Consider the following 20,088-nt stretch of genomic DNA (forward strand, 5'->3'; position numbering starts at 1 on the left):
AGATTAATTCCTGGGATGAGGGGGTTTTCCTATGAAGGATTGAGCAGAGTGGGCCTCTACACTCCGAAATTTAGAAGAATGAGAGATGGTTTATTGAAGCTGTAAAATTCTGAACAGACTTGGCAGGGTAAGCGTCGAGAGGATGTTGCCTCTGACTGGAGAATCTAGAATTAAGGGGCTTTGTTCCCAGGATATGACCAGCTATTTCAAACTGAGAGAATCTAGAATTAAGGGGCTTTGTTCCCAGGATAGGACCAGCTATTTTAAACTGAGCGAATCTAGAATTAAGGGGCTTTGTTCCCAGGATATGACCAGCTATTTCAAACTGAGATGAAGAGAAATTTCTTCACTCGGAGGTTGTGAACCGTTGGAATTCTCTCCCCCAAAGGACTGTGGACGTTGAGTTTGATGCATCATTGGACTCTAAGAAATAAAGGATGCGAGGATCGGGCAGGGAACTGTTGTTGGGTTTGTAGATCAGACATGATCTTATTAAGTAGCACAGCAGGCTTGAGGGGTCTCTGTGGCCTACTCCTATTCCTTATGTTATGTAATAACCTTTTACATTAAATGTTTCTTTTCACCTCCCCTCTACTCTTTCTGGCCTTTGAAGTGTTCTGATGAAGGTACTATATAAACAGGAAAATCTGTTGTCATTCTCATGTCCTGAGTGGAAGAAATGTTACAAATCCTTTCAAAATTTTGAAAAAGCAGATCAGATTCACAGTCTCCTAATTTTAATAAGTTGCATTTAAATAGGACCTTTGAAGCACGAAAACATCCCAAGGTGCACAGAAACATAACAGGTGAAAACGGACAGGGCTAAAGGAGACGAGAGGAAGTAACTAAAATCTTGATCAAGGAGTGAAAGAGCTTTGAGCTGACATAGCTGTAGACATTACCACAAAAGTTGGGACAAAGGGAGCATGGGAGTACAAGAGGCCAGAATTGGAGGAACACAATTTATTTGGAGGGTTGTTGGAGCTCGAAGAGGTTATAGAGATAGGGAGGAGTGGAACCACAGTGAGATTTAAAACAAGGAGGATTTTAAATTTGAGGCTTTGGCAGACCGGCAGCAGATGTAGGTCAGTAAGGACAGTGTGATGGGTCAGCAGGACTTGATACAAGTTAGGGGACTGCCAACAGAGTTTTAAAAGCACTTTTGAGCCAATGACATTTTCTGAAGCGGAGTCACTGTTGTAATGGAGGAATTACAATCACTTAACATGATCTGCCCTTTATCAAATTTGCCTTGGATAAACCCACATCTCTCTAAGTTACCCCTCCTGCGATTTTCCTTCAAATGGCATGAAGCTAACCAAGCTTAACCCTTTCAAAGCAAGGTGTAACATTACACCACCCTCCAACACTTTGGTTCAATTCCTGCTAATAACAAATTTGAGATTATGGTCAGTTAGGTTAAATTAGATAAATGGTCGAAGAACAGGGGATCAGTATGACGGTGTATGGACAGGAACATGGGATCAGGATGACAGCATATAGGGAGGATATACACCAGAGACTGAGTGGCTTGTGCTGTTGTAATTTCTACGTATTTAATAGATCTTTCTATCAATCTGTCTCAAATTTAAGCCAATTAGTCTGACCTCTCTGCCAGTGGGTAGAATAGGAGGCTGGGATCCTGGGGGCAAGAGCCTTCTGGTCCCACCAACACTCAAGCTCTGTGGTTGGGGAAGCTGGATGGATTGAGTTAACGCAATCAGTTGCTGCTGGCCTGAGCCAAACCTAGGCAGAGACAGCTGGGATCCAGGCATAGACATGGTCACCTGCACAAGTAGGAGATATAATGAAGATAGTTTAATATTCAAATCAAACCATTCAGACGTCAACTGCACAATACATACATCATATTCAAAAGTTTAATGACTATGGGATGCATTGTGAGAGTACACAAGTGATATAATTCAAGTGTAAAGGGAACCTGCAAAATGTAATCTGCTACAATTGCACCATCTAGCAGTCACATCATAGCCTACAAAACATTTTCACTGACTATTCATTATCAGACATGAAGGAAAATGATTTTATTTAGATACCTCTCTTAGAATTAAGAACAAAGGGTCCAGGGGTTAGAGTGTGAAGAAGGCTAGCATAAAGCTAACATAAGGCAGGCTTGCATTCCCTGGAATATAGAAGGTTAGGGGGTAAGGTTTTTTGGATTTTGAAAGGAATTGAGAGGGTAAATAGGGAGAAACCTGTTCTGCTAATCTAGGACAAGGCACCACCACAGTAAAACCAGAGCCTGGCCATTCAAGAAAGAAAAGGGGAAACCCTTCTTCACACAAAGGGCAGAAGAAGTGTGGAACTTCTTAAAAAGCAGCAGATTTTAGCTGAATTAATCATCAATAGACAAGGGTCTCAACGGATGTGGTCAAGGCAGGTGGATGGAGCCAGGATGCAGATCAGCCATGATCTCAATGACTGGTGGAACAGGCTCGAGGGGCTGAATGGACTATCTCTGGTCCGGAGGATGATTTTTTACTTTACTTTTAAAAAAACTATCTTGGCTTATTTACTACCAGAATTCAATTATTGCAAGAACAAGACTCAGGTCTGCCACCTGGGAGTCATCCTGAAAATGAAGGGGATTCATGGATACAGTTCACTTTATCAATCTTATTTGGTTGCAACTTTTCCAACTCAGTGTTTTTGCTTTTCACCAACATTAATTACTCTAACCCTTGACATCTCCCAAAATGTGCCAATCCTATTCTTTCCTGTCTCAATCTTCCAAATATATTCTTTGCCGGTTCCATTCTATTTCCATCCAACACACGTCTACTTATCTGATGCTAATATTCTATAAATCTGAATGAAATCCTAACCATTAATCCTGATCCAAAAACATCACAGCAGAATTTCTTGGCCAAAGCTCAGATTTTGCATTGGAACATAAATGACAGGAACAAGGAGTGGGCCATTCGGCCTTTCACACCATTCAAAATAAGATCATGCCAGATCTTTGACCTCAGTTCCATTTCCCACCCTATATCCAGAAACCTGGACTCTCAGTGTCCAAAAACAATGGATCTCAATCTTGAATATGTTCAACAATTCTCATATCATTACCAAATGCCTTCAACCCCTAGTTCTGGACTCACCAGCCTCTCTGCATTCCATAGAATCATAGAATTTACAGTGCAGAAGGAGGCCATTTAGTCCATCGAGTCAGCATCAGCCCTTGGAAAGAGCACCCTACCCAAGCCCATACCTCCACCCTATATATACCCACACCTCCACCCTATCCCCGTATAACCCCATCTAACCTTTTTGTTTTTGAACACTAAGGGCAATTTAGCATAGCCAACCCATCGAACCTGCACATCTTTTGACTGTGGGAGAAAACCAGAGCACCCGGAGGAAACCCACAGACACGGGGAGAACATGCAGACTCTGCATAGACAGTGACCCAAGCCAGGAATCGAACCTGGGATCCTGGCGCTGTGAAGCTTCTATGCTGCCCATTTCAATGAGATCACCTCTCATTCTTCTAAAACCAGGAAATTATAGATCTAGTCTACTAAGTCCCTCTGATGACAGCCTTCCCACCGTAAGAATCAATCTAATTAACTTTAATTGCATCTCTCTGAAGACAAGTATATAATTCTTTAGGTGAGGAGACTACAATTGCACACAAGTTATGCACATTTTACATCAATAACAATATTCAATGAGTAAGGCACTAAGATATTTAATGCTATGTTTTTTAAAGTAAACGAGTGGCATGTAATGGTCGTATGGATCAACAAATTTCCACAACAAATGCAGAGTGTTGAGCTCAAACCCAAAGCAAATCATGAGTGGAAACGAAAGAGAAAATGCTGGAAAATCTCAGCAGGTCTGGCAGCATCCGTAGGGACAGAAAAGAGCTAACGTTTCGAGTCCGATGACTCTGTCAAAGCTTTGACAAAGAGTCATTGGACTTGAAACATTAGCTCTTTTCTCTCTCTACAGATGCTGCCAGACCTGCTGAGGTTTTCCGGCATTTTCTCTTTCGCTTCAGATTCCAGCATCTGCAGTAAATTGCTTTTTATTACGAGTGGAAACTCCAGGTGTTTTTATTTTATTTTTCAAACGCCCACAGATTCCTACTGAAATAAAAATGTGCATTTTCTGCTGCACAGGAGTTGTAAGAATTTCCTAAACCTGTATTAGCTGTGAGTCCATGATCTGTGAAGTGGTGAGTCCAGGCTGGTTCAGTTGGCTTTCATACATGAGAGGTTGATTTCCACCAATTGCTTGGTAATGGGAGCCTGGTTGTGGCTTCACCATATCAGAGGCTGAAACAGCAGGGAACGCCGTATATGGAGTTTTCAGAGGAGCCCCCGAGAGGACCATTGTGGACGGTTGAGACAGGCTGGGGTGCATGTACACTTGCGATCTGTGAAAAATATCAACTAGAAATTAATTGAAATCATCTCTCTACATACTCACGAACAAACAATAACAGACCGAAACCTTCAATAAATCACATACTCAATCAAATAATCAATCAAGTGTCTTGATATCGCACTTTTCACAGTGAAATGGTGATAGAATTAACTAGAATCCAACTTTAATGCATGCCAAGTATTGAAAACAATTACATTAAAAGGGATGAAGTGTTTTAAAACTTGATCCAACTTTTAATTTGTGTAACAAAATTAAATATTGCCCACGGAAATTTACAGAGCAGATGGAAAAAATACAGTACTTTGTATTTGTCATCCCAAAACAAAATAAATGGAAGCCTCGGGCAATTCCCGGTTGTGCTGAAATGGTATGCACGGTACCTGAATGGTTGCATTGAGCCAAACATTTCCTGGGACTGAGAGACGGGCAGTCCATTCCGCAATCCCAGGGGTGCCTGGGCTTGTAAGGATGTGTGCATGGGAATCGGAATCTGGTGTGCAGCAGCCTAAAGAAAGGAGAGATAGGTAAGCAGCCGAGATAACAAACATTGAAGTTAAAATAGACATCCAATTCCCCCCCTGATCCCCGTGCAGGGGTAAAATCTCATTATATTCGGTTACACTGCAAGTAGTGGTGTCTGTCATTTAATACAGCGCCTCACTATAACTCATTAGTCAACTATATCTCAATAGTGCTAGTGTTTCTAAACAACTGCACATTCAGGCTAATGCAGCAGGTGTTGGCACACCACTATTGCTGGAAAGTTTTTCAACAAGTGGGAAGTACAGATACGTAAACGATACCTTTCATAGAAAAATGCAATGGAAATTCCACTATTACCTGAGAGAGTCCAGCCTGGAAACCTTGTTGCTGCGGAATCGATTGAGGAAGGAGTCGGGTCTGACTGGCAAACACATGACCATCCATGTACAGAGGAGAAATATGGCTCCCTGAAAAAAAAAACACAGAAAAATCTTTCTTCTACTTGTAATGTCTTGCTTCCCCAGGACAAGGAAAACAAATCCAACAGGTGTTTTCTTAAAGCCGGGGATCGTCTTTCTGGGAGAGAATGTGAAGCTCTCATTCCCCCACAAGGAGCTGACTCTTTTATACAAAGCTCAGCTGGTAAAGGATTTTCATTTAGGTATGAAGTTATGAAGTAAACGGTGCATCCACTGCTGTCTGGAATGCAGACTTTAGAAATAGAATCTGTGAAAGTTTATACCGCACTCCAGAAAATGGAATCATAATGTCTGGGAGTAAGTAGATATCTGTTGAGCACATTTTGTGTCTTTTTAAACAAAGGAAACACAAATATTTGCTTTAATTGTACATATTTACTGAGTAGGTTTTACCCTTACCATCCAGTAATCAGTCACTGACTTGCAACCAAGGTTGGGGGAATCCAAGGTGCTACTTTGTCACGTCCATTCAAATATCAATACAATTCTATTATAAACTGATGGGACATATTCTAACAGATCAATCATTCCCACCTTACTAAATGATTATCAGTTTAATTATTGGGATCTCTGTTGAAGTCAAAGGTGACCAAAAGCTAGCACTGATGCAATTGGCACAGAAGATCAAGATGTCACATACCTGGCAAAGACACTGAAGGTGCAACTGAAACCATGGGCATGGGTGGTACAGAAGAGCACCCAATTGAGCTGTAGCCTACCCCACTAGGTGGTCCTGTGTTGCACGGGGTCTGCGTACTGGTACTGCTGCTGCCTGGAGAACTCTGTTCAGTAACATTGGGAGAATTTTCCCAGGCCTTTCGGGCAGATTCCATCTAATCATAGAAAGAAAATGGGGTGAAGCTCAACGACGCTGACTAAAAGCTAAATATCAAAACAGTTTTCTTCCAAATAACATAACTGATCCACACACTTCTTGTTCTTGCTCTAGATTTTTGAAGGTGTCACAGCAATCTGACTAAGAAAACATATTTGGCTTTGTTAATAATACCAGCTTTGAATACAAAAACAAAGAAGTCATGTTAAACTTTTGGTTAGCCCTCTACTGGAGGTTTTGTACCTCACTTTCAAAAGGATGCCACGGTACAAAGATGGTTTACCAAGATTATACCAGGGATGAGGGACATCAGTTTTCTTGAGGAGTTGGAGAAACTGAGATTCTTTTCTTTCGGGCAGAGATGGTTAAGGGAGACCCTATACAGATATTGAAAACTTTGAGGAGTTTTGATAGCCCAAGTAGGGCAAAACTGTTTCCTCCAATAATGGATTGTTAACCAAATGTAAAAGATTTAAAATAATTGACAAAAGAGAAATGAAAATAAATTACTACACATATGGGGTGATAATGAAAGGGTGGTGGAATCAGATTCCATAGAAACTTTGAAAGGTCAATAGGGTATGCATTTAAAGACAACTGCTTTGTGGTGTTAAGGGACAAATTTGAGGGTTTGTGACTAACAGCTCTTTCAAAGGGTTGGAGGAATGGTCTGCTCTGAAAGGTCCTATGATTTTAAGGATCGCTGATCAGCCTTGTGCTTCAACCCACCTTTAAAGTGAGGTCAGTGCTTGGAAGAGACACTGGAGTGAGGTTGGGACCCTGCTGCAGATGCTCCCTTCGTAGAATAGGGATTGACTGGCTCAGAGTAACCTGGAAAACAAGAACCCGGCATTAAATAAAATACATGGACCCATCTTTGCATCTTAACTTGGGTTTGCTAAGTATTAACAATTAACAAGAAATACATTATCTGTGCTGAAATACTGACAATCCATTACAGTTCAGAGAAATCCCAAAAGGGCTGTTATAACAGTTTCCTTGGCACATAACACAGTAAGGTTACAGTAGTGTAATCACACTAGAAAGGGTAGAGGTTTACAACGGTGTTGGCAGGAATGGAGATTTCTAGGTATGAAGAAAGGCTGGATGGGCTGGCATTGTTTTCCTTGGAATAGAAGAGGCTGAGGGAAGATTTAATTGAGGTGTATAAAATTGAGATGCCTAGATAAAGTGGACAGGAGGACCGTTTCCATTAACAGAAATCAATAACTAGGGGCACAGATTTAAAGTAATTGGCAGAAGGATTAGAGGGGTGCTGAGGTGAGGTTCTTTCACCCAGAGGGTGGTTGGGTCTGGAACCTACTGACATGCAAGGGTGGTAGAAGCAAAAACCCCACTGCATTTAAAATATACCTGGATAAGCACCTGAAGTGCCGGAATGAACAAGTCTACGGACCAAGGGTTGGAAACATGGATTGGATAGGATACTTCTTTTCCAGTCAGCATAGACACGATGGGCTGAATGGCCTCGGTCTCTGCTGTATGATGATATGAATTTCACTTGAGTTTCTTTTACCCACTTTTAGTAAAACTCCATGCGAGTGACACATCTGTTCCTTTTACTTTGATTTAATAAAATGATTATTCTCATAATAAAAAGTAAGAAGTCTTACAACACCAGGTTAAAGTCCAACAGGTTTGTTTCAAACACGAGCTTTCGGAGCACTGCTCCTTCCTCAGGTCTAACAATAAAAGCATTAACATTTATTTAAAGGGAACACCTTGAACCATTGCTCGTGACTTCCACGTCCTAAAAACCAATAGGAAAAAAACTAGGATCTTTCAGAAAAGTTCAGAGAAATGGCATTTAAGTTAAGTCATGAAATGTTGAACAATTTCTTTTAAGACTTACTGATGAGATTTAAATGCTACAAATGAATTTTTATGTTTGCCTGCAAAGTTCACTGTTAAGGTCAGGAGGGTCAGAAATCCTTTACAGCAGCATCTTCCGTGTTTACTGTCATCAGTTTGGTGGCCAGATTGGAAGATTGATAACTCAGTCTGATTGATGCTCCTTTGTAAAAACGCCAAAAAGCTGGGGCCAACTTCAAATATTATTTTAACAGACTTTTCAACGGCATTTGACAGGGTTGATCATACAGTTCTGGTTTAGAAGATGATAAAAGTTAAGCACAGCCAGGATTCTCGTGTAAAGGTTTGCTGACTTCCTCACTGGCTGCACTCAGCATGTAAGATACTGTGACTGTTAATCAGAAAGCATTCAGTTAACAGCCGGTGCTCCTCAAGGAACTTAACTGGGCCAATTATTTTCCTAAACCTCATTCATCATGGACTCTCCTCTTCTGACCTGAAATACTGGAAATACGTGGATGATACAATAGTTACAAAGTCTGGACCGTGGGGTATGATCAATGAGGTTCAGGAAATTGTCGACACACTCAACAAATGACGTGAGGAAAAAGGTATGCAGCAAATGCAATGTCATACGAATAGATTTGGGTAGACATGAGCACCTGCTCTTCGACATAAAATTAAGCAATTGCACCCTGGCGGAGAAGGAAGCTGAACATTTCGGCAGATTTCTCAACCTAAGTGGAATGGCCTTATGGACAGTAGGCTAAAAGTTTTTTTTCAGATGTTCACCTTCAGATCCCTCATCCTTTTCAGAAACCCTGTTTCAACAAAACCATAGAATCCCTACAGTGAAGGAGACCATTCAGCCCATTGAGTCTGTACCAGCCCTCCAAAAGAGCACTCGGCCCCTGCCCTATCACCACAACCCTGTGCAGTGATCATGGTTAATCTACCTAACCTGCACGCCTTTGGATGTGGGGGAAACTGGAGGACGCAGATACAGGGAGAATGTGCCAACTCCACACAGTCACCCAAGACTGCAATCAAACCCAGGTCCCTGGGGCTGTGAGAGAGCAGTGCTAACCACAGTGCTTCTGTGGCACCTTGGCTACACAGGGCAAAGTGCCCAGATTGAAAGAATACAGAAGCATGCACCAAGATTGACCATAGGCCCATCATGTCTCAAAGTTTGAAACTCTAAATTTTGAAAATCCCTTATGTAATCTACCCAATTTCAGAATTGGTTACCACCACCATGCCCAGAGCAATCGAGGCAACTCAGGGGTTCAACTAAATTCAACCCCATAATAAGCATGGAAGGAAAGATGCCAATGTAGCTCTATTCCTTACATGGCTTGGTTCCCCAATGAAGTACTGGTTTGTAATTTAACATAATTTGAATTCAGGATCCCTTTTTTTAAACTATCCCATCCACCACTTCCCTGCTACACTTATTTATTTTTGTTCTTACACAATTGTCACGTTTTAACTTTATTACTTAGTCCATGTAGGAATTTTTTGTTTCAACTTAACACTCCAATTCAAACTTTGGGCTGTGAATGTGTTTCCTGAATACAATACTATAATATAGTACTCACATTGTTAGCCAATACATCCTGCAGTTTGGTAATCGACTTGGAAACAGGACTGGGCACAGAATTCTGCGGCAAATTGAAATCAGAATCCTAAAACAGCAACCAATAAACTCTTCTCAGTCCAACCAAACACAACATAAACTCCACAGCTATCAACAGCACCAATAGACAATGCATTTTGAACAGATCTGGCAAATTATCATTGATGCAGACACTCCTGGAAAATTACAAGATTAACTGAACAATAACATAGCTTATGTTACTGTAACGCAAGATAACCAGGAACTGACCCATTACCAGGTGTGTGCAAAGCAAGCAGATATTTCCAATGCTGCAGTAATTTCCAAATCAGTGCTACTGCAGCCGAGTTAAAACCACATCAATGCAGATCAACACACTTACTTGTTGCTCATCTTTAATGGCTAAATTAGCTCTTTAGTAACAGACTTCAAGAACATATGAGCTAGTGGAATGGATGGATATATGGCAGGCAAAATTAAATGCAGACAAGGGTGAGGTGATATATTTTGTTAGGAAGAATTAGGAGAGATAGCACACTTTCAAATGGCACAGTTTTGAAGCGGGTGGAAGAACAGAAACAAAACAATAGCTGGCCCCAGCTGGAGTATTGTGTCCAATTGGTTACTGCACTTTTGAAAGGAAGTGAAGGCTTTGGAGAAAGTATAGAAGAGATTTACTGGAATGGTTCTAGGAATGAGAAAATAGGCTGGAGATGCTGGGATTGTTCTCCTTAGAAGAGAGAAGACTAACAGGACATGTAATAGATTTGCTTAAAATCATGAAAGATTTAGATAAAGTAAATAAAGAGAAATTATTTCCAGTAGCTGAAGGGTCGATAAACATAAGGCGGAGTTTAAGGTGGCTGCAAAAGAACTAGCGGTGACATGAGGAAACGCTATTTAATTGTACACAAGTGATTAGGATTTGCCAGATAGAGTGGTGGATACAAGTTCAATAGTGGCCGTCAAAAGAGATTTAAATAAATACTTGAAGAATAAACTGCAGGGATATGGGAAAGAGCAGAGGAATGGGACTAACTGGATTGCATCTTAAAAGAACGAGTGCATATTCGGCTGGACAGCCTCCTTCTGTGCTGCACTATTCTTTGATTCTAGGTGGTTCATCCCAAGTTCAAGCAGATCTTGATGCGGTGGGGAATTGAACCGATAAACATAGCATTATGCATGTGGACAGCACTACCAGCAAGTTCTACAACTTACAGGATACAAGATTGTGGTGTATAAAATAATCTATGGTTCACATTGAATGCGGTGCAGCAACAGCAAAGCAAACGTGACTAAGGCTGCACTGCTAGGCAACACAATAGGAAATACACCATTTTGTACTTGTGTAACAGTTTGGTTAGGTGTATCTTAAGAATACTGTGTCCCACTTTGGTCCCTTCAAATGATGAGTGAAACAAGAGACTTTGGAAAAGGTTCAGAGAAACATGAGAATTAAACCACCGTTGTTACCGGCTAGGTTTTAAAAGCTGCTCCTATGTCCTTTAGAGATTTTCAGATTGCTGGAAGAGTTTAAGATATCGAAGGGACTAGAATGTGTTCAGATTATTTCAATTAGATATCTTACAAATGACAAGAGTTATGAGTGCAAGTTATGCAAGGGTGGATACGAGGCTAGATATCAGGTGGTTCTTCATTTCCCGGAGGACAGTTGCCCTATAAAGCAAGTTGCTGACTCCTCCAATGAATGTTTATTTGTGGCATACTTCCACAATACAGCCTGGCACTATAGTATACAAAAGGTACATTTAATACAGAGTAATACGATCATGTTACGGACTGTACTCGTTGGAATTTAGAAGGATGAGGGGGGATCTTATAGAAACATTTAAAATTATGAAGGGAATAGATAGGATAGATGCGGGCAGGTTGTTTCCACTGGCGGGTGACAGCAGAACTAGGGGGCATAGCCTCAAAATAAGGGGCAGTAGATTTAGAACTGAGTTTAGGAGGAACTTCTTCACCCAAAGGGTTGTGAATCTATGGAATTCCTTGCCCAGTGAAGCAGTTGAGGCTCCTTCATTACATGTTTTTAAGGTAAAGATAGATAGTTTTTTGAAGAATAAAGGGATTAAGGGTTATGGTGTTCGGGCCGGAAAGTGGATGAGTTATGCTGAGTCCACAAAAGATCAGCCATGATCTAATTGAATGGCGGAGCAGGCTCGAGGGGCCAGATGGCCTACTCCTGCTCCTAGTTCTTATGTTCTTATGTTCAGTGTGGTCTCCTGGCTAAGTTTGTCTTTTATAAAGGATTATGGAGTGGTGGAGAGAAAGAGGTACGTACAATATTTAAATTTTCCTCTCACAGGAGGTTACATGGCTTCTAGTGAGTGGGGGTGTGTGCATCAGGATACTTAAAGCATCACAACTGTTTGAGACATACTCAATGGGGCAACGGGTCTTTTCTTGCCCATCATTTCTGTGTGCTCGTATGTATCTACCTTTGCAATGTACTTTCAAACGGCAAGATGAACACAATTAAAAGCAGCACCAGAGATCAAAGTAATTAAAAATGCTGATGTGGCATTTATATCCGAGTGCATAGAATTCAAATGCAATGAAGTTATGTTAAACTTGCACAGAACCCCGGTCAGGCAACAGAGTATTGTGCACAGTTCTGGTCTCCATACTGTAAAAATGATATTGAAGCACTGGAGAAAGGGGCAGATGTTTTTTTTAAAGGAGGGGGCCAGAACTGAGTGATTGTAGCTGTTGGGAAAGATTGAACAGCTTGGAATTTCTTTTATATTTAGAAAAGAGAAGTTTTATAGATGGCCTGCTAGAGACCTTTAATACTAAGAATGGGTTTGACAAAGTAGACATGGAGATTTCCTGCATTGACTGTAATCAAAGACCCTTTTGTATTTGACAATCTTCACTATGTAATGGATCATCTTGGCCTTGTTTTCATTTCCATTCAATTTACTGACCCTTTTATAAAGTCTTCTTTTACATACGAGTTCAGGCGGTCTGGGTAGTATGGGGGCTCTCAGTCAGATTAGTCACATGGAATGCGAGGGGATTGAATGGCCCAATAAAACATTCAAAAGTGTTTTCACATCTCAAGAGCCTTAACAGTGATGTTGCATTCCTTCAAGGAATGGATTTTCATGTTAAAGATCACACCAGATGACATAAAGCATGGGTGAAACCAGGTGTTTCACTCCAACTTTAACAGCAGAGCTAGGGGAGTACTTCCCCTTATCCTGGGGACCCCGTCAAAGGTGCCCTTTGTCCCCATTGCTCTTTGCCCTGGTGAACCTCTGTCAATAGCCTTAAAGTCGTCCACACTGCTTACGGTATCCTTCGAGCTGGTGTGGAGCACTTTATGTCCTTATATGTTGATGCCCTCCTATTATATATCACTAACCCGGCTGCCTGTGTTGATGGCATAATGAATATGTTCAGCGCCTGTGGCTCATTCCCTGGCTATAAATTGAACAACAAAAGTGAGCATTTTCTAATAAATTCCAGTGCCAAACAAACACCTACCCCACCAAGAGTTTGCAGTTTTGTATATCTGGTGCTGCTTTTCACTATTTGGGTATGAACATTACGCACTCTCTTGCAACTCTTCATAGAACAAACCGTACGAGCCTGATCATCAAAATTAAAGTGGATTTGCAGCATTGGGATAATTTCTTTTGCTGGCAGAATTCAATCCACAAAAATAACATTCTGCTCAGATTCTGGTTTCTTTGCCAATGTCTCCATATTTTTATACCAATATCATTTTTTGTTATGGTTAACAAGTTAATACCAACATTTGGGCAGGCAGAACTCCGAGAGTCCGTAGAGCTATACTTCAAAGAGGGAGACAGGTTGGCGGACAAGCTCTTCCTAATCAACTGCACTATTATGATGTGGAGATGCCGGCGTTGGACTGGGGTGAGCACAGTAAGAAGTCTTACAACACCAGGTTAAAGTCCAACAGGTTTGTTTCAAACACGAGCTTTCGGAGCGCAGCTCCTTCCTCAGGTCACCTCAGTGTTGTAAGACTTCTTACTGCACTATTATTGGGCAGCTAATATTCAAAAGATTTTAACATGGTGTCACAATCCAAGTTTAAACTGGTGTCTAATGGAAGAGCATTCTTCCTGTTCATTCTCTCATCCTGCCTTAATTTGTGCCCCACTCCCCTTTACCCTTTCCAAATACACGTCAAACCCAGTTGTGATTTCCACTTTAAAAATATGGAAACTATTTCATCAGCATTTTAAACTTTCCATTCCTTCGCTATTAGGTTCTATTTGTAATAACCACTTATCCTTGCCCTCCAAGCGTTTGCCTTGTGGAGGAAGAGAGGTCTCAAATGTTTTACTGACCTGTTTATGGGTAGGAACTTTGCCAGCTTTAGCGAGCGTACAGCCAAATTTAATTTACCTCATATCTAGTGTTTACCGCCATTCTCAGGCCCATAGCTTTGTTCACTCACACTGTCCACCCTTTCCTCAAACCAGTAGTGTTTTTATTTCATGGTTGTATGATCACATGATGTTTTCTGGACCCTCCCTTCTCCATTGTGGGCAGTACAGTAGCATTGTGGATAGCATAATTGCTTCACAGCTCCAGGATCCCAGGCTCGATTCCGGCTTGGGTCACTGTCTGTGCGGAGTTTGCACATCCTCCCAGTGTGTGCGTGGGTTTTCTCCGGGTGCTCTGGTTTCCTCCCACAGTCCAAAGATGTGCAGGTTAGGTGGATTGGCCATGATAAATTGCCCTTAGTGTCCAAAATTGCCCGTAGTGTTGGATGGGGTTACTGGGTTTTGGGGATAGGGTGGAGGTGTTGACCGTGGGTAGGGTCTCTTTCCAGGAGCTGGTGCAGACCCGATGGGCCAAATGGCCTCCTTCTGCACTGTAAATTCTATGATAACGTAGGAGATAATTAGGAAGCAGAGCCTGGGCCCAACCTTATGGACGACTGGTGAGAGGAGGCCCTTTTTAAGATCAACTCCACATCCTCCCGTGCTCGGTGAAGCATAATTCAATTAAAAGTTCTGCACAGAATTCACTTTGCCATGGCCAAAATTACTGAGTTTTTCTCCAACACAGGCAACAAATGTTACAGGGCTCACTTGCCCCTACAGGCCATACCCACATGATCTGGTTGTGCCCAAAGCTGACCATCCTTCATTGACATTATTTCCAAAGTTCGAAATATTGCAGCCTTGTCCTTTGATGGCCATATTTGGGAGTCTCACCTGCGCTGGTCAGTTTCACTTTGCACTTGCTTCATTAATAGTCTGCAGGCAGATTTTATTAACCAGGAAGTCCCCCAAGCCACCCAACGCCTTCATCCTGGTTGGAAGACTTAATGTCCTTTCTATATTTGGGGCAGCACGGTAGCATGGTGGTTAGCATAAATGCTTCACAGCTCCAGGGTCCCAGGTTCGATTCCTGGCTGGGTCACTGTCTGTGCGGAGTCTGTATGTCCTCCCCGTGTGTGCGTGGGTTTCCTCCGGGTGCTCCGGTTTCCTCCCACAGTCCAAAGATGTGCGGGTTAGGTGGATTGGCCATGCTAAATTGCCCGTAGTGTCCTAAAAAGTAAAGTTAAGGGGGGGGGGGGTTGTTGGGTTACGGGTATAGGGTGGATACGTGGGTTTGAGTAGGGTGGTCATTGCTTGGCACAACATCGAGGGCTGAAGGGCCTGTTCTGTGCTGTTCTATGTTCTATATTTGCAGAAGATTAAGTATGCCATCAGAGGATCCACTGAGAAATGTTTCTGTAGATGGCAGCCATTTGTCTTAAGAGTTAATTACTGCCGACTGTCAATTTTAATGATTTTTTTTGTGTAGGTTTTGTTTGTCTTTTTATTGCGGGGAGGGAGCAGCATAAATGGTACTATTGTATTATGCTTTGTTTACCCGCTCCTTTCTTCTTTTGGAAAATCAACATAAAGAATTAATAAAAACAAAGTAGACATGGAGGCAATGTTTTCACTTGTGTGGAATCCAAACCTAAAGGACAGTAGTACTAGTTTTGTTACTGATAAATTCAAGAGGGAAATTTTCTTTAACCAGAGAGTAGCGAGACTATTAGTTGAGGCAATTAGCGCCTTGTCTGCGGGGGGTTCACCCCCACAACCCAAAGATGTGCAGGGTAGGTGGATTGGCCACTCTAAATTGCCCCTTAATTGGAAAAAATTATTGGGTACTCTAAATTTAGAAAAAACAAAATTTAAAAAAAAAACAAAAGGTTGAGGCAATTAGCTTAGATGCTTTCAAATGGAAACTAGATGAGTACAGGAGAGAAAAGTGAATGGAAAGATACGTTGAAAGGCTGTGATAGGTGAATGGGAGGAGACTTGCAGAGTGTAAATCCAGCACAGGCTGGATGGGCCGAGCATGTCTTCATGTTCCATTTAAGTAAAACACCAGGACTCTCTCAATTTCTCCAGATTTCCTATGGTATCTAGTGCTAAATAATTGGGTGCCATTAACGGTTCTGAAAAATTATTCTGACTTTACGGATCAGGTCAATTAAAACCAATTAGCAAACATTACACACGATAGAATTATACTATTAATATAATTCTCACACTGCCATTATTTTACAGGCTAGAATTTCAGTTTTCTGATGAAAGTTACCTTTGGGCTCACTCCAAACTCTATTGGAGGAACTGGAATGACAGACTCGACATGCAAATCCAGCCCTGATTTAGTGCTTGGTCTGCTGTCAGCTGCGTTTGTCGAAGTGATGCCCCCATCACTGCGCTCTGCTCCCTCTGGTTCCAGGCACTCCTTTGCCTTCTTGTTTTTCAGAGACCGTTCATTTCCTATTGGTCCAGGCTTATGGTCCTTGTTCTGCCCAGCTGCTGGCTCTGAAATCTGAACAATCAGAAGCAAATAAAACATTTTCTACTGTGGACAAAGCTGGGTTGTTCCTTGAATATAGTGCTGAGATTAACTATATAGGAGCATCAACCTCAGAATAATCAAAATACTGGTGTTTCCCACCAAGACGGCAAATTGGAATCAAGATGGAACAATAAAAGGATAGAAAGCATGTTCATTTATAAAACATCTCACCTGTTTCAGACGAAGCACAAAGTGTTTCAGAATCAGCTACCTTATCTTATGGCCTTGGATATAGGTGTCATGCATGTGGCAGCAAAGTAATGCATTGCAAATGACACGGTAAAATAATGTTATATCCAGTGTACCTCTGGCCTACCCTGAGCAATACCTTCTCTAAATATCCCCACTAATAAATCAGTTTGCCTAAACAAACAAATTAGAAAGCATTTGGAACAAGTTTTCCTATCCCCTGCCATTTTGGGATTCCCACATTGTGATTCTCTACCTTGCTTCAATTCCCTTGCTCCAGGGTGTTAAATTTCTTTAGGAGCTATTAATGGGATTCCTTCCCCATCTATAGTCACCCCCTGCTTTTTCCCTCTTTCTGAGACACCTCTTACGGTGCAAACTTTCTTTTTTGTGCCACTTGCGCACTTGATCTTTCTATGCTGCATGCTTCGATCTTTGGGGCAACCATAATGCGTGTTTAGCCTCTCAGTGACAAAAAAATACATTTTGAATGCTTCCAAAAGACACCTGGGCACTGTCCAAAGGCCAGCCCATATAATCCCCAGGCCAACAGAAACAGGACAAGAATTAGTCCAGCACTACTTAACAAACTTGAAGTTTGTGTTACCTTGTTCTCTGGTCTTGCTGCCTTTTGCCTTTGTTCCTTGGGGTCGTCCGCTTTTCCATTTGATTTATCAACTGATGTGTCTGTGCTGGCTCCATTGATTTCAGTCATTACCCCCCCTTCTGGCTTGAGCGCACCATAAGGTGAACTTCGCTGCGATGAAGTTGCAGACGAACCTTGGGAATCGGCACTCAGTTCAACGCCACTATCAGGCTGACTTGCCTTGAAACTCTACAAGATGAAGTGGTTGAATAGTTGGGATGTCTGATCGTACATCAAATTACATCCATGCATCTTTTATATATTATACATATAATTAATTATATTCAAATAGTAGCATTGTTTTGAGACACTTTAATATTTTAGCCTTGCTGCCTTTTTTGAAAAGGTGAAGGGGGTTATGTTTTGAGTCATGGGTTGCTCTGCATCACTTGATGGAGGGACACACTCAGTAGCATGATGTACAGCTTAGTGATATTTTAAAACCAAATCCACTGCTTGACACAGAGCCGCTGTGTGGCCCACAATACTGCAAATTACAATGCCGCCAAAGCTGCATTTATGTGTCGGTCAAACTGGGTACAAGTGGCTGCTGTTGTTCCCCGAGGGATATTAACAAGCCAACTGAGTATTTACAGCCATCTAGCAACCTCTAGTCTCTTTTCCGGTGTCAACACTATGGCTTGGCCATTAAGGATGGAGACAAGGAGAAATGTCTTCACTCAGAGGATTCTCAGAGGCCTGGAGAAACGCAGTTAAGTATATTTGAGGTGAAGGTTGACAGATTTTCGACACTAAAGGAATCAAGTGATATGGGGGAAGGGTGGGAAAGTGGGATTGATAGTAGTTCGGCCATAATCTTTTTGAATGCTCAAGCGGCAGTATGGTCCATTCACGCTCCCATTTGCTATGTTTTTAAATGACCAGATTTAGTAAAGTAAATTCACCATGGTAAGAATTGAACAGTTGACTCTGGCTTGCTTGCCCTACCACTCCACTGTATGCCATGGTATTAAAGCCGAAATAAAACTGCCCAAAAAACCCTGAATCGTCATAAACAATACTTGGTAAAATACAGTGTTCTCAGCTATTTTTATAACCAGATTGGAAAGGTTTGGTAATTTATGAATGCACCTCGGTACACGTAGATTCAGGTCCTGTAAACGAATTCAAAGGTTTCACCCAGGTGTCGCCACTGGCAGGCTGAACAGGAACAGCTGTGAAAAGAAACAAGCCAGCCTGGTTAGAGCGATCTTGCACGATATGATTATGTAGGATAAAACATAAAACCAGCAATGCAAACTTATGTAACCTTTTATTTATAATTTAAAGTGCCCAATTCTTTTGTTTTTTCGAATTAAGGGGCAATTTAGCGTGGCCAATCCACCTCCCTGCACAAATTTTGGTTGTGGGGGTGAGACCCACAGGCATGGGGAGAATGTGTAAACTCCACACGGACAGTGACCCGGAGCCGGGATCAAACCTGGGACCTTGGTTCCGTGAGGCAGCTGTGGCACCGTGACTTATGTAACCTTGACTGCAATGATAGATTGTTTTAACTGTATAAACATAACTTATTGGTAAGTTAAATGTTTTAGTGTACGTATATTGAATTGTAAGTCACTGTTAACATTTTTGCTGATAGCGAAGTGCTTTCTGAATCTTGCTCAATGAATAATCTGTGATTGTTACAGAATCGGACAATCACATTTTCTGTATGGTTTACAAAAAGCAATGAGCTGCAATTCCACAAATCGATGGCCTCCTTTGATCCATTAACAGAGCATGATTAGCATTAGTTACTGAAAGCATATAGATTATCAAGCCAATTCATAGAATCCCTCAGTGCAGGAGGCCCTTTGGCCCATGAGCCTGTACCGAAAGAGCACCCTACCTAGGCCCATGGCCCCACCCTATCCCCCACTTAACCTATTAGGCACTCTGGGGCAATTTAGCATGGCCAATCCACCTAACCTGCACATGTTCGGACTGTGATAGGAAATAGGAGCACCCGGAGGAAACCCATGCAGTCACCTGAGGTGGGATTGAACCAGTGTCCCTGGCGCTATGAGGCAGCTGTGCTAACCACCATGCCGCCCTCATGAAGCATGTAGGCTTGCATCACTCTAGCCTGAGAGCATTGAATTTCTTTTCATCGAAACCCAACATTCGGCCCATCGAGTCTGCACCAATACTTTGAAAGAGCACCCTACCCAGTCCCACTCCCCTGCCCTGTTCCTGTAAGCCCTCCTAACCTGCACATCTTTGGACAATAAGGGGCAATTTAGCATGGCCAATCCACCTAACCTGCACACCGTTGAGACTACGGGAAGCAACCGGAGCATCCGAAAGAAACCCACGCAGACGCAGGGAGACTATGCAAACTCCACACATAGTCACCAAAGGCCGAAATAGAACCTGGGTCCCTGGCGCAGTGCAAACCACTGTCCAACCATGTTCTCGTTAATTGGTGTATCAGTGCACCTTTGTTCTCATATCCCTTTCCTTGAGTACAGTGATGAATAGGTCAGAAAGATGTTTTGTAGCATCATTTATACCAATGTAATGAATCTACATTTCATATCCATCCACATGATGTATAGTTTAAAAAGATATTTCTCCAGTTCCCAAACTCTTCTAAAGTTTCTCAAATGGCTGAGTCTCTGTAACAAGCTGCAATCACTTGAGCCAGGCAGTATCTGTGGGGAGAGGGAAAGAGTTCACATTTCAGGTCTATGGGCCTTTATTAAAA

The 20,088-nt window shown here is 41.9% G+C and overlaps 1 protein-coding gene across 7 annotated transcripts in view; it reads right to left on the reverse strand.

The window, feature by feature from the left end:
- prrc2b (proline-rich coiled-coil 2B) overlaps nucleotides 1-20,088 on the reverse strand; it is a 79,632-nt gene that overhangs the window by 12,426 nt on the left and 47,118 nt on the right. For 5 of the 7 annotated variants that reach the window (XM_038781694.1, XM_038781698.1, XM_038781695.1 and 2 more), the window contains 10 exons: nucleotides 18,471-18,553; nucleotides 17,340-17,567; nucleotides 16,274-16,513; nucleotides 9,645-9,731; nucleotides 6,940-7,041; nucleotides 6,016-6,208; nucleotides 5,254-5,363; nucleotides 4,794-4,918; nucleotides 4,168-4,402; nucleotides 1,608-1,787 (listed from right to left, as the gene is read on the reverse strand). In XM_038781694.1, coding sequence (XP_038637622.1) covers nucleotides 1,608-1,787; nucleotides 4,168-4,402; nucleotides 4,794-4,918; nucleotides 5,254-5,363; nucleotides 6,016-6,208; nucleotides 6,940-7,041; nucleotides 9,645-9,731; nucleotides 16,274-16,513; nucleotides 17,340-17,567; nucleotides 18,471-18,553 — 1,583 coding nt within the window. The remainder of the gene's footprint in view (nucleotides 1-1,607; nucleotides 1,788-4,167; nucleotides 4,403-4,793; nucleotides 4,919-5,253; nucleotides 5,364-6,015; nucleotides 6,209-6,939; nucleotides 7,042-9,644; nucleotides 9,732-16,273; nucleotides 16,514-17,339; nucleotides 17,568-18,470; nucleotides 18,554-20,088) is intronic. The other 2 variants (XM_038781696.1, XM_038781697.1) reach the window with 2 other exon arrangements.

Source organism: Scyliorhinus canicula, chromosome 21 (genome assembly GCF_902713615.1).
Source record: "Scyliorhinus canicula chromosome 21, sScyCan1.1, whole genome shotgun sequence".
Lineage (NCBI taxonomy): Eukaryota > Metazoa > Chordata > Chondrichthyes > Carcharhiniformes > Scyliorhinidae > Scyliorhinus > Scyliorhinus canicula.